The sequence below is a fragment of the Ammodytes marinus genome, assembly GCF_949987685.1.
Source record: "Ammodytes marinus genome assembly, chromosome: 1".
Taxonomy (NCBI): Eukaryota; Metazoa; Chordata; class Actinopteri; order Uranoscopiformes; family Ammodytidae; genus Ammodytes; species Ammodytes marinus.
In genome coordinates, this window is record NC_137230.1 from 14401524 (window position 1) to 14414735 (window position 13212).

Genomic DNA, 13212 nt, shown 5'->3' on the forward strand with positions numbered 1-13212 from the left:
TGAAATCATGTCAAATCATTTCATGTGTCTGTGTGTGTGTGTGTGTGTGTGTGTGTGTGTGTGTGTGTGTGTGTGTGTGTGTGTGTGTGTGTGTGTGTGTGTGTGTGTGTGTGTGTGTGTGTGTGTGTGTGTGTGTGTGTTGTTCGAAATTTCCTAACTAGTGTAGGCTGAGGTCCAGTTTGCTTTGTTTACCAATTCAAACTGGTACACACTGACAACCTCCCTAAAGCCTGCAACTATAAAACAAGGTGTGTTTTGTGAGATAAAGCAGTAAAACAGCAAATGAGTGAAAGTAGAATATGTAACATCTCTTAAGAATAGTGTTAGTGTAGGTTACGTACACATTTTATTAAAAAGTCAATCACTATTATTACTTCTATTTCAACAGTAGAAATGAATTCCAGATACATATCTACATGTGACATTGATATGTCTGTAAACCTTTTGAAGTGTTTAAAAAAACAAGTAATGAAGCAATTCAAATTGTGTCTTGTGACTTTACGTGTCTATTACTACTGACAGCTGTGTATTGGAAAGTTGATTGCTGACCCGGTAGTTACAGTAAAGACTACAATTGCAATCAGATTTTTCCTTAATTTAATAATAAAGGACATCATGTTGTAATGTGATGTGAAGGATCTTTAAAAGGTGCCGTAAGGCGAGTTGTGTTGTGCACAGGTTTTTAAGGCCATATTGTAGTTGGAGATTTAACTATAAAGAAATTACAGACTACATCCAGTAATCCATTCCGTCAAACAACTGAAGATGTTTTCGATTACAATTTATGCTAAACAAAAACATTGCTAATTGCACATGTGCCAGTTTGTCTGAAACTAAACTGCACATTTCAATTCTGAGTACAAAGGGCATTTGTGATACATTGAGTGGGATTAAAAGTTATTTTTGAAAAGATAAGCACAGGAAACAGGGACACGCAACAATAACAAATCAAAACGAAAGGACACAAGATAAATTTAGTATGTGAGAAACAAAATGATTTTGAAAGTCTGCCAATGTTCTGGTGATTTCCCTCCTGACACCAGTGATTGTGCTTAAACTTTTGAGTAAACACTAGCAGCTTCAGCCTGAGAGACAGAGACAGGATGCTCTGCAGACCAGTACACAGGCCGAGTGTGGGAGAATTTCATGTAACAAAAATCCACTGCACAGCACATGTACAATATATATGTGTACTTTAATGATCAAATAATAAATTGAAAGGTGTGAAATGTTTTCTTGTGGACACATTGCACCTCAACTCCAATAACAGTGAGAATGGCTGTTGAAAGCTGTGTGTGTGAGTGTGTGTGTGTGTGTGTGTGTGTGTGTGTGTGTGTGTGTGTGTGTGTGTGTGTGTGTGTGTGTGTGTATGCGTGTGTGTGTGTGTGTGTGTGTGTGCGTGTGTGTGTGTGTGCGTGCGTGTGTGCGTGTGTGTGTGTGTGTGTGTGTGTGTGTGTGTGTGTGTGTGTGTGTGTGTGTGCGTGTATGTGTGTATGCGTGTATGTGTGCGTTTGTGTGTTTGTGTGTCTGTGTGTCTGTGTGTGTGTGTGTGGTGGCCTATGGACGTTTGTGTTAGTGTCTTTGGAGGACTGGCTGTTTAAGACATAGCTCGCTGCTTCCGGAGACGATGGGCATCTGGTTGTCCATGTGGAAGCGCACCAGGTGACCAACGCTCATAAACACCTGGTCACGGGTCCGCACCTGCTCACATAGACACACAGACGACATGACAGGGCTGAACATCTCCTCTCCTCTCCTCCTACATGTGTATTTGACATTCACCATTCAGCCACTCTATCTACCTGTCCATGTGGATCCACCAGCAGCAGGTGGCGCACGGTGGCTCCCTCCATCCCACTGAGGACATACTGACCAGAGGCAGAGCTGCTCTCCCTGACCAGGAAATCCCCGCTACAGCTGAGGAGTGACTCTGCCTGCTCTCTTCCTAACCTAGCGAGGGGGGGGGGAGACATTAAGTTATTGAAGTGGAAGAGGGAGACATTCATGTGAGTATATAACATTGAGGGCACCTATGTCAAATCCTTTTTTTTCCATCTTCAGGTTTCGTTTAATTTATTACGTGAAAATAAGAGCTGAGGACGAGACAATTATCACCCTGCATTACCGCAACGTCACTTGACACGTAGTGGGAGATAGCCTACATTTGAAATGAAACTCTAGAGCACAGTTATGTTGTTTTGGAGTCATGTAGAATGATTTTGTTTTGCAGCATGGACACAGCTAGCTGGCTCAAGCTGAATAGCAGTTGGTACCACTGGAGAGCAGGGGTTTAATTATTTGTCTCAGTGCGGCAAGTGTAGGCCTAATGCCGTTTGCGAATATGCTTCGTGAGTCAGCTAAATGACATGTAGTATAATGTAACATTTTAATTTCTGCCTATTGTTGTCTTACATTCACACAAATTAAGATATCAAACAGAGGTAACAGAGTTGGAGTCACAAGACAGAGGAAAGGTTAGAAACTAAAATGTTAAGTAGAAAACAGGCTAGTACAGAATTTTCCGAATTCTGGGAAAATACTTTTTTTTTAAAGAGATACTTAGGTTTTTAAATTGTTGGGGTGACAACTGTGAAGTATTATGTTAAGACAACCTACTGCAAAGGGTTAAGATAACTTCAGATTTCATACAGTGTAAAGGTTGAGACAACCTGACTCAACAGATATTGATTCACGTATAAAAAAAAGGATTTGAGATAACTTAATAATTCAACTTATACTTAACTATATTTCCATTTTGGACCTCGGTATTTGAAAAAGACTGGCTACGGCCTTGATTAGCCGACAGACACGTTACAATAAAGTTGGTATTTGACTGTTAAAAGGATAACCCACCTGCCATGGAACCAGCCCTCCTCCTGGATCAGGTCCTGGGTCTGTCTTTCAGACAGAGGTGTACACCGTTCAGCATTGACCTCAGATTCCACAAAGTCTGATGGAGATACAACAGAGGAAGGATATAGCAGTACTCACAGGTGTGTTTCTCCAAGCAGGATTAACTTTAAACCAGGATAATACATTCATTTTCATATTGCAGATTTTAAAACTATGATTTGTGGTTTTCTTTAAACACTTGAGCTGTTTTAATGGCTAAATTCTCATAAAGTAAACTGAGGGAGTTATCTGAAAAAATAAGGAAGCTGAGTTTCATGATATACAGTATCTGAATGGTTAAGGCCCTGTGGCTTCAGCAAAGGGTCTAATACACTTTGCTGTAATAAAAGAACTGAAGCTGTTATTAAACATGGGAGTAAGCAAAAAGCTTGCTGACGCCACCTATTCTTCTTCTTCAACACTAAGTGTTTGAATAATGATGCCACAATGAGCTGTATTCTAGTTTAAAACTTATGTAAATTGTGTTTTAAACTAATATCAGCCTTAAGATTTTCATATGAATAAAGAAGCCTGGGCTTGATGGGATTAGTTCAAGTTAAATTAAAGATCAAGTTTGGAGTGTTTTGAAGATGTCTTACCTGCAGGTGGAGCTGGAGTTTCCTCTGTGATGGAGCAGTTCTCATACAGTGAAATAGGCTGAGACGAACAAACCTGCAACAGCCATAGATGAGTCATACACACAAGACCAAGAGCTTTACTGTGTGTGTTTGTGTGTGTGTGTGTGTGTGTGTGTGTGTGTGTGTGTGTGTGTATGCGCGTGTGTGTGTGTGTGTGCGTGCGTGCGTGCGTGCGTGTGTGTGTGTGTGTGTGCGTGCGTGTGTGTGTGTGTGTGTGTGCGTGTGCGTGTGTGTGTGTGTGTATGTGTGTGTGTGTGTGTGTGTGTGTGTGTGTGCCTGCACACGCATTCAGGGGGCAGTGATTGCCTAAAGGATAGAGATCTGTGCTCATGACCGGAAAGTCACTGACTCGATTCTCAATTCCCAGACTAGCACAATCATTCTTGGAAGTTAATGAAGAAAAAGCTTGTTCCTTTCTTATTACCAACCACCAAGATTCCCTTAAGAGCAACATTTAAAGATCAGCTGCTTCTGCTCAGTGGCCATCAACATAAAGTTATGGCACACAGGACAGCTCCAAGGAGTAACTGTCTTAGGATCTGTGCTCAAATGAACTTGCAGTCTTCAAGATAAATATTCACATTTGAATCTAATGATGTGATTAGTCATTTATTTTCAAATGTATAAATCGTCTGGGTCTCATGGAAAAATAAGCCTGTGTCAAATCACGTAGTCCATAATGCCACACATATGAAACCACTTTAACATTTACACTTCCACTATTAGGCTAAAATACATCCACATCCACATCCACACACACACACACACACACACACACACACGCACACACACACACACACACACACACACAACTTACAAGTTGTTACTGAAGCTTGCAACCTTATCTTACGTCTTTCCTCAGTGAATGGAGTTGCTTATTTGCTATCACATAAAAACAGGATACAATACAATATAATGATCCGTGCTGGTTTAATTTATGTTTGTACACGATATCACTAGTATAATGCATCATCTGATCATGTTAAAACAGCTAAAACATCTCTGTGACAAACGCCATCTTCAGAGGAAAGCCATGAGATGTTTATTGATGTCTTCTGTCTCCATACTCAACTGACTTAACATAGTTTTCTGTTCTGGCGTTACAATGAACTCTTACCTCCCGTGTGGCAGCATCCTGTCTGTTCTCCTTCCATGTGACCCGCAGGTCCTCTATTCCACCAGGTGGTGGCGTCTTTCCGGGGATGACATTGTAGTAGTCACGGTGCTGGCTGCCTTCACCTTCCTGCTTGGCGTTTTGGTCTGTAATCGTTTCCTCTGTGCTCCATTTGTGACAGATTCTCACTGTGGACCTGAATGCAAGAAGTTACATTATGTTCCATTCACTGCCTCTGCTGTAGGGAAGCTCTATAATGACTTATGTTAATATAATGCCCATGCATACGTATATGATGTTGGGCACACATACATACAAAGAGACACACTAACTCAAAACAAATAAAAGAGATGGATTCCTTTGAATTTGCAAATTGCCGCTGAGCTATTTGACATTAAATTGGTATAAAGTATACTGTTTTAAAACACACACAAACATAGTGATAAACAAATGTAGAGCTGCGACTAATGATTATTTTTCGTTACCAATTAATTGGCCAGTTATTATATTGATTCATTATTTTGTCTTTGTCAGAAAATGGAGAACAATTATGAATTAAATTAAAAATTCATTTCCCCAAAGTTCCTCGTTTGTCTAAAGAAGGACAAAACCCAAAGCTCTCCCATTTACTGCTGTTTACTTCATACAAGACTGTATTACTTTTTTTAATTATTTTTTTCAATCTTTAAAGACAGATATACTTTACACATTTTGTGTTCTTTCATAATTTTTAATTTCCCATTTATGATTGTTGACTTTTTTTAGGAATTGCTTTTCTCTTAATTTTTTTTATAAAGTTCTGCCTCAAAGTACCAAGGCAAATTCCTTGTATGTGAAAACCTTCTTTGCACATGTGTCGATGTATTGTGTTGTATAGTTACACCAATAAGACACATTCAGCAGACAGAAGGCAAACCTGGGATTGGTGGACAGCAGCGGTGTCGTGTTGTTAAGAAGTTGTCTGAAACGAGTCTCGAAGGCCTGACCGATGCTGTTGATAACTTCACTGGCCCGACCCTGAGGACACTCCAGGATGTGACATGCTGACAGACGACAGGGGAATGAATGAGTGGTGTTTTTGACAGCTAAAGGTAGAATCCTTACACAATGAACCAAAACAGTCCATTAGAATTTATCACAAAGACTTAACTCTTCCTTACCTCTCTGATTGACGAGGTCCTTGGCGACATAAGCAATATAATCTGCCATGGTCTGTAAACAAAGTTAGAGAATATAAATAACATCCATGACTAAATATGAGAATACAGTATATAACTTTTGCTGGGCAGTGGCCAATGGCGAAAGATTGCAATGGCAACATGCTAAATGCTAATCTCTCTCTCTCTCTCTCTCTCTCTCTATAAACAGTGTATAGTGTCCTACATAGTTGAACTGCGGCACAAGTAGAAAGATAATATTAATTATGTCAGTAAAATGACTCAATAATGTGGATTACATGGCAGGATCTGTCTGGAGTCTGCATACATTAGCCACCATAAACTACTGGTAGCACACTAGACACTTTTATTGATTCAACTGTTCATTTGTAAGAAGCTGAATGGGTTATTTATTCTTTAAAAAGTTACATAGTCTTGCTTTGCCGCCAGGAGGAATTCTGGGCATATTTACAAAAAAAATGCTGCTTCTACATGAGGTAAGCCTTTGGTGATCTCATAGGTTTTTATACCTTCTGCTGTACATCCAGTTTTTTTCTTAGCAATGGAAACACAACGGAAACATATCGTGGGCTCCTGCGCCAATACAGAGAGTTTTGTGGAGCTGATCGGCATAATCAACTTTGTGTCATCTCATTTGGCAATGGCTTGAATGCTATCGACATTCAATTATAAGGAAAAAGTTATGCATTATAGCTTTAATCGTTTAAAACATAGCAGACACTTGTAGTAAATGGTCAACCATGTGTATTCTCTGTTCAATTGATGCAATACCTGTCGCTGCTTCTCGGATACTAATACAAGAGCAGAGTCAGCTGAATATATTTCACCACAAAGCCTCTGTGGCAGATTGATTTTAATTTCCGTCGCTATCTTCTATGAGTGCAAGCCAACTGAGCTGAGGCTTAGAGCACACTACAAGATTATTTCAGCTAATTAATTAAACTGTGACCTATAATCCCATCTATAGCTTGGCCTGTGTTGTGTTTCCCTGGGACACCACAGTCCTGTTCTCTTACATCTTTGGCCGGTGCAACCTTGAAGCCACAAAATGGCAATTAAATATTACCCAGCATTAGTATTCACTGTTTGTTTGAACTGAAAAAAAGGCATTCATGGTCGATAACAGAAACATACTAAACAACATATTTTGTCGTGGGGGTTTGACCTAGACAGCAGCTAATAACTAACATTTGCCGCTGGCTATTCAGACATTAACAGAGCAGCATTGATTTTATTTCAGGGTTTGTATCCATTTTAGACATTCAGGCAACAGGAAATGTTGCAAATTCTGCCATGTATGGAAATAATGTGGGCACGGAGGGAAAAAGAGGGGAAGTAGATAAGAGTAATTAGTTTGAAACAGACTTAGAGTGGTGTAAAGATGATGAAAACACATACTGGCTTCAATGGCTGTATATATCGTCACAAGAAAAAAATTACAGTAATGTCTGGAATGCATTATTCTAAGAAGTGCACTTAAAAAGTCAACCAGAGATAGCAATGTACCCTACATCTGCCATATTATAGAACATCTTTACATTCGACCCAGTTAAATTCTGTGAAAACATGTAATACCATGTTTCTTTTCTTAAGAAAGTAAATTTTACTTTTTTAACAGCGGCGATGCATGACTGCAAACAAAAATTGTATAACTTCCCATCAAATGTAAAAATAGTAGGCATAGGCTATTCTGAATCATACATATTGCTTAATAAGTTATCATTCATCATGAACAATTACAGTATATATTTTGCAATCATTTCAATACATGCACTTACTTCTGTTTTTGTACTGCAGTCTTCTCTAGAATATTATCTTAGGGATATTTTTTTATTTTCAGTCAAATTTGATTAAATATTCTGAAGTTTGCGAGTAGGAGTAAAAGTGAAGGATTATTTACTTTCGTCTTTCACATAAATTCAAAGTTTTCCTCTTAAACCAACAGAATAACAGTATAGAAAGATCAAGAGCTGGGGTTAGGAAATCATTCAATTCTCCATGAATGGCATCAAACAAAGCAGTAATCAAATTAAATCAAATTACTGAATTCTATGAACATGTCTATACATGTTAAACATTTAAGAATGTGAACTTACCGGGTCTCCCCCCGAGGCAAAGGAAATGGCCTGCATGGGATGATAGGCAATCTTCTAAGGAAGCAGAAAGAGTGAAATAGAAAAACAGAAGTAGGGTAAGGTTTTTTTTCATACTCCATGCCTCAATCATTTTTAGACGTATGACACTTGTAATTGGGTGAAGCGCGTTGAAGCTGTAACCTGTAAGGAGGAGGCGGAGATCAGAGTCAAGCTTTCTGTGGAGACATTGAGGATGATCCTGCTCCCAGAAAACTGGAGGTTGATTTGACCCAGAACAGCAGATAGTCCCTTGCAGACAGGCTGATGTTGACAAAAATGAAGCAGTTATTCTACTTTGGGCTGTGGTTTGTGGTGTAATTGTGTGTGTGTGTGTGTGTGTGTGTGTGTGTGTGTGTGTGTGTGTGTGTGTGTGTGTGTGTGTGTGTGTGTGTGTGTGTGTGTGTGTGTGTGTGTGTGTGTGTGTGTGTGTGTGTGTGTGTGTGTGTATGTGTGTTTGTGTGTATAGGTGTGTGCGCGTGCGTGTATGTGTGTGTGCGTGCCTTACCTTTTTAGTTTTCACTGTTGTCCTGGCTGATGTCCTCTCACACAGTCTGTTGATTGCCTCTCTGCACACACACACACACACACACACACACACACACACACACACACACACACACACACACACACACACACACACACACACACACACAAACACACACAGATTAATGCATGTTGTGGGTTGAGCTCTCTCCCTCTCTTAATAAGACTATGAGGGATCATAAGGAGGAAATACATCTAATTGGATTTTCTGACCCATCTTTCAGCAGCGTTGTTGTGAACAGAGGTTGCTGTGTCCATGGACATTTTGGCATCCTGCACTGGGATGTTAATATCAAATAATGAGGAGAAAGCCCCAGTTTATGAATCATTATACATTTAATTTGATTTCCCCCTTTGAAACAATTTTTTTAAATAAGCCACACATGTCTTGCTTGGCAATTACACATGTATGTCAAATTAATTTAGTCAGGGTAGAGTCAGTCACGCATAGATGTTCATTCTTATGTATCTATGCACATTCATGGGTGTGTGTGTGTGTGTGTGTGTGTGTGTGTGTGTGTGTGTGTGTGTGTGTGTGTGTGTGTGTGTGTGTGTGTGTGTGTGTGTGTGTGTGTGTGTGTGTGTGTGTGGGAGTACATCCTACCGTGTGACTTTCATTCTCGTATCAAAGTCGAGGGTTCTCATGGACTGGGTCACCTTCACACTACCCATGTACTAGGAAAACACAACAACATGGCAATTACTCCCTGGCTTGAGAGTTAAATGAAACATATTAAAACACTATACACTACATAGTGTAAGTGACCTTAGACAGTGTGTGAATGTAAGCAATGTTTCCAATCAAATTTCCTCAATCGAAGTGCCCCAAACATGATTGGAAGATAATCGGAATGGGAAGATTTTCATGGCCTGGGAAATGAGTGTTCATTATTCATTTAATGATTATTTAAATTCTGTTCAAGTCAAAGGACCGACAACGCACAAACTACTGTATTCAAACGCCGTTACGCAGATGACAGCCAACTGTATGTCTGAAGTGCCTGACGACGGCAACGATCTAACCTGATTAACAGTTTTCAGTGGACTGGCATCAAGTTTATCACTTAGACCTTCTTTTAACTCTTAGGAAATAGCAAAGGTCAGTATTGTTCTGTGACATTACACATTTTTGTCATGCTTTTATTTTCTTTCTTCTTGATTAATGGAGAAATCTCTGGCTTGTTCCGTTCTACAGTTATCTTTACGAACATGTCATTAGTCCAATAGATGTCACTGAAAACCAAAATTGATATAAATGGATTTTTTTCTAGCACTTTCATACATGTGACAGTTTTGCTTAGCTCAAAGAGTGCTGGAGCAATACGTGTAGGTACAGTTTAGCTTATGGGCTAAAACGCTGGAATAGTCCATAGTTATCTGACATGCAACTCCTCTGCATTTAATAAATGTTTTAGTTTTTCTTCAAAAAATATTCAGGGACATCTTGCAATGTATTTCATTGCACATGTGTGAAGAGGATGGAGGTGCAATGAATGCAACAATACATTATTTAGGCCAAGTGCTCAGATACTCTGTGCCATGTCCCACCATTAGTTGCTGTGAGCTTTAGCAGAGCAGACCCTGTCTATATGGAGACCAGACCTAAATCAATATATACTGTATGTGTTGGGGGTGAGAATGGGAGTTAAATTTAGTATTGTGTGCTTGCTCATGGATGACAATTAAACTGTCTGCTCTCATTCCCATCAGTGGTCAGCTCAAAAGGCCCTGCTCCTAACCAGCCATGCGGACACACCTCCGGTTCTAGGACAGCAAGGGCTCTGCTGATACCGGATACACACAGACACGCCGCGCACGCACACACACGCACACACACACACACACACACACACACACACACACACACACACACACACACACACACACACACACACACACACACACACACACACACATACACGCAGAGCCCATCCAGAGAGGAGCAGAGAGCCAGGATGAGTCACTTCTGCCTACACAGGAAGCTCTATCTGAGAGGGAGGGGGGGTGAATGTACGAAAGTGAGTGTGATGGTGTGGATAGAGCACAGGGAGACAGAGTGTGTGTGTGTGTGTGTGTGTGTGTGTGTGTGTGTGTGTGTGTGTGTGTGTGTGTGTGTGTGTGTGTGTGTGTGTGTATGTGTGTGTGTGTCCTGTCCTGTGTTACCATGTATGTGTCTGTCTTCGCACTGGCAAAAATAAAAACTGCGTACCCTGTGCCTCAACTCTCTGCCGGGGCCCCTGGATATGAGGTAAGGTTAGCCGCACTTTTTTATGCATAGTGTAAAGTGAAGATGCTTTGCACTGACACACAATCAATATTTTTAGTAATAAAACCCTGAAAAATGAAGGCAAGTTGTCGAAATGAGAAAAGAAGACAAAACATGAAGATGAGCCAGGCAAGGCAGCTCACACGCCCCTCTCAGTTTCAGTCAGATGTTAGTTGTGTGCAGCAGAGTATATATTCATGCACTGTTAACGTGGGGTTAATGTGTGGTGACTGACTGGTACCTTGATGTGATGGTGTACCGCTCTGTTGGCTGTGCGCACCACTGCACAGTCGTCTGCTGCAGAGGAAGTCCTCAAACTGCACAGGCCGTCTCTGTCTTGTGAGCACGGAGGACAGCAGCTGGTGGTCCAGGGGACGCTGGCCATCCGCTGCAGGGTGATGGGTCTCTTAGTGCAGCGCAGAGCCGAGGGATTTAGGTCTGTAGAGTTGGTGGGTGGGGGCAAATTTAAGGAAGGTTGGCTACAAAATCTCTGAGTAGGCCCCAAGCCCCACTCTGTTCTGGACAAGGGTCTTTCAGTGTGTCCGTCAATGGTTCTGTCCCCTTCTGTGTGCGTCTGTCCCCCTAAGCACTGCAGGGAAATGGGACTGTGCAATCGGATGTTAGCCACGCGAGGGATGAAGTCCCTCAGGGTGGACGGCCTGTGGTGGTGTGTAGGCGTCCCGGGATCCAGCTGGGCAAAGTCAGAGTCCAGGCAAAGGTCCCCCTTCATGGGCAGCACTCTTCTTTGCGGTGAATCATTGCGCAGACGGCTGTATTTGCTGCGCTTCAGCATGCCTGTAGTAGAAGAAAGATGAAAGAGAAAGTATTACAATCAGTTATATGCCAGCACAGTGAGGAACAGTGTGTCATTGTGCTGATGATAATGTCTGTAATGACTTCATAAGTGGTGGTACCTGGTAAGAGTCCTGTCTGTGATTTGAGCCTGGATGAGGTTTGCTCTCTCATAATCGGTGAAGCGGACAAAAGAGAAAAAAGGGAGCACTGTCTGGGACATGGGAAACAATGGAAGAACTGCCAGGAATTAGACATTAGCAATAGTTATTACTGAAGAGTGTTGACTTATAGATAATATATAGATATTAGAATATAGATATTAGCTAGATTCGACTGAAGACAACAGAAGAAAGGAGATGCAAGAAATGTATTAAGTTGATCATTTAGGTTGACTTAATCAGCTGATCTTTGGAAAATTATCTAAACGTCAGATTATGAAATGAGATGCATGCTGTACGTTACAGTAGTTTCAACTCACCAGGGATGTCCTGTGGAGTCTAAAGTACAGCCTGCGCCGCTCTAGTCATGCTGAGGACAGTCCCATCCTACTGACCCAGACACACTTTGTCAGTCAGTTGCCAGGCTCCAAGCTCTGCTTCACCTCCACATCAACTTTCCTCCCCTCTTTTCTTCTTTCCGAGGCACATCAGAACTGCGCAGCTTTGATGAATGAACTTTCTCTCTCCCTCTCTCTCTTTTTTATGAATGAGAGGGCTTTCGCTCACTTCCTCTGTCTCCCTATGACGGTGCATGCAGATGAATGTGTGAATGGAGCGGTGAAGAGATTGACAGACGGCCCCTAAGGCTGTCTCCCCCTCCCTCCCCCATAAACTACCATCCAATCACAGGCGAGTAGGGTGACTCATGCTGTACACACACACTCGCACTTGTACACCGAGTGAGCCAATACAGTACATGAGTGCTCTATTCTTTTCTTCTAACATCAGTTGTACCTCAAAAAACTGCTGTTGCTGATATATCATTAGCTCAAATTTCCTTCCTCTTCTCGTCTCCTTTTAATTTTAGGAAAAGAGGAGTTTATCATCCGTGCTAACTGACTTGATTTACACAATAAGAGACATTCCATGGTGTACATAATGCATGAAATATTCAAATGGCCTGCATGAACACACAAGAGGAAGAGGATCTAACTGAAACATTTGCATTTCTGTTTGATTCCAATCAGAGCAATATGCCAAGTGTCGTCTAAAGAATGGTTTGCATGCTGAACTCATTCCTGATTGAAAGATTATTATCTAACAACAGCAAAGAGCAGACAGAGTGGGCCTTCACTTCCATGCTTAGTTCTGGTACTCATTTCAGGGCAAATTTAAAAGTAAAGAACTATTTCTTGTAATCAAATATCTTAAATTTCAGATAAAATTACAATGGCAGACTATATTAATACGCTGGATGTGACAACCAGAAGACTACACAAGTCTTCAACTCTTGAGTGCATAAATTACAGCAAAGCTTTGTCCCTCCCTAGTGGCTGTCACTAAAACTGCAATGCAGGTTTATTTAAATTATCTATTAGTTTTAGGACTATTTTGTCATTTAATGTATGCATCCTTTTGTCTATGCCACGTTTGAAATTGGATAGAGGATAGCTGTTACATTTTAAAGAGCCCAACAGGAGTTATATCAAAAT

At 41.0% G+C, this 13212-nt stretch overlaps 1 protein-coding gene across 1 annotated transcript; it reads right to left on the reverse strand.

Moving 5' to 3' along the window:
* Positions 1-1572: 1572 nt before the first annotated feature.
* Positions 1573-11732, reverse strand: LOC307255218 (SHC-transforming protein 1-like; the record flags this gene model as incomplete). Its single annotated transcript, XM_080033867.1, is given in 13 exon segments — positions 1573-1701; positions 1803-1950; positions 2854-2950; positions 3492-3564; positions 4648-4840; positions 5561-5687; positions 5805-5856; positions 7919-7972; positions 8099-8218; positions 8463-8523; positions 9105-9175; positions 11008-11592; positions 11595-11732. Coding segments are annotated over 13 exon segments (1848 nt in total).
* Positions 11733-13212: the final 1480 nt, after the last annotated feature.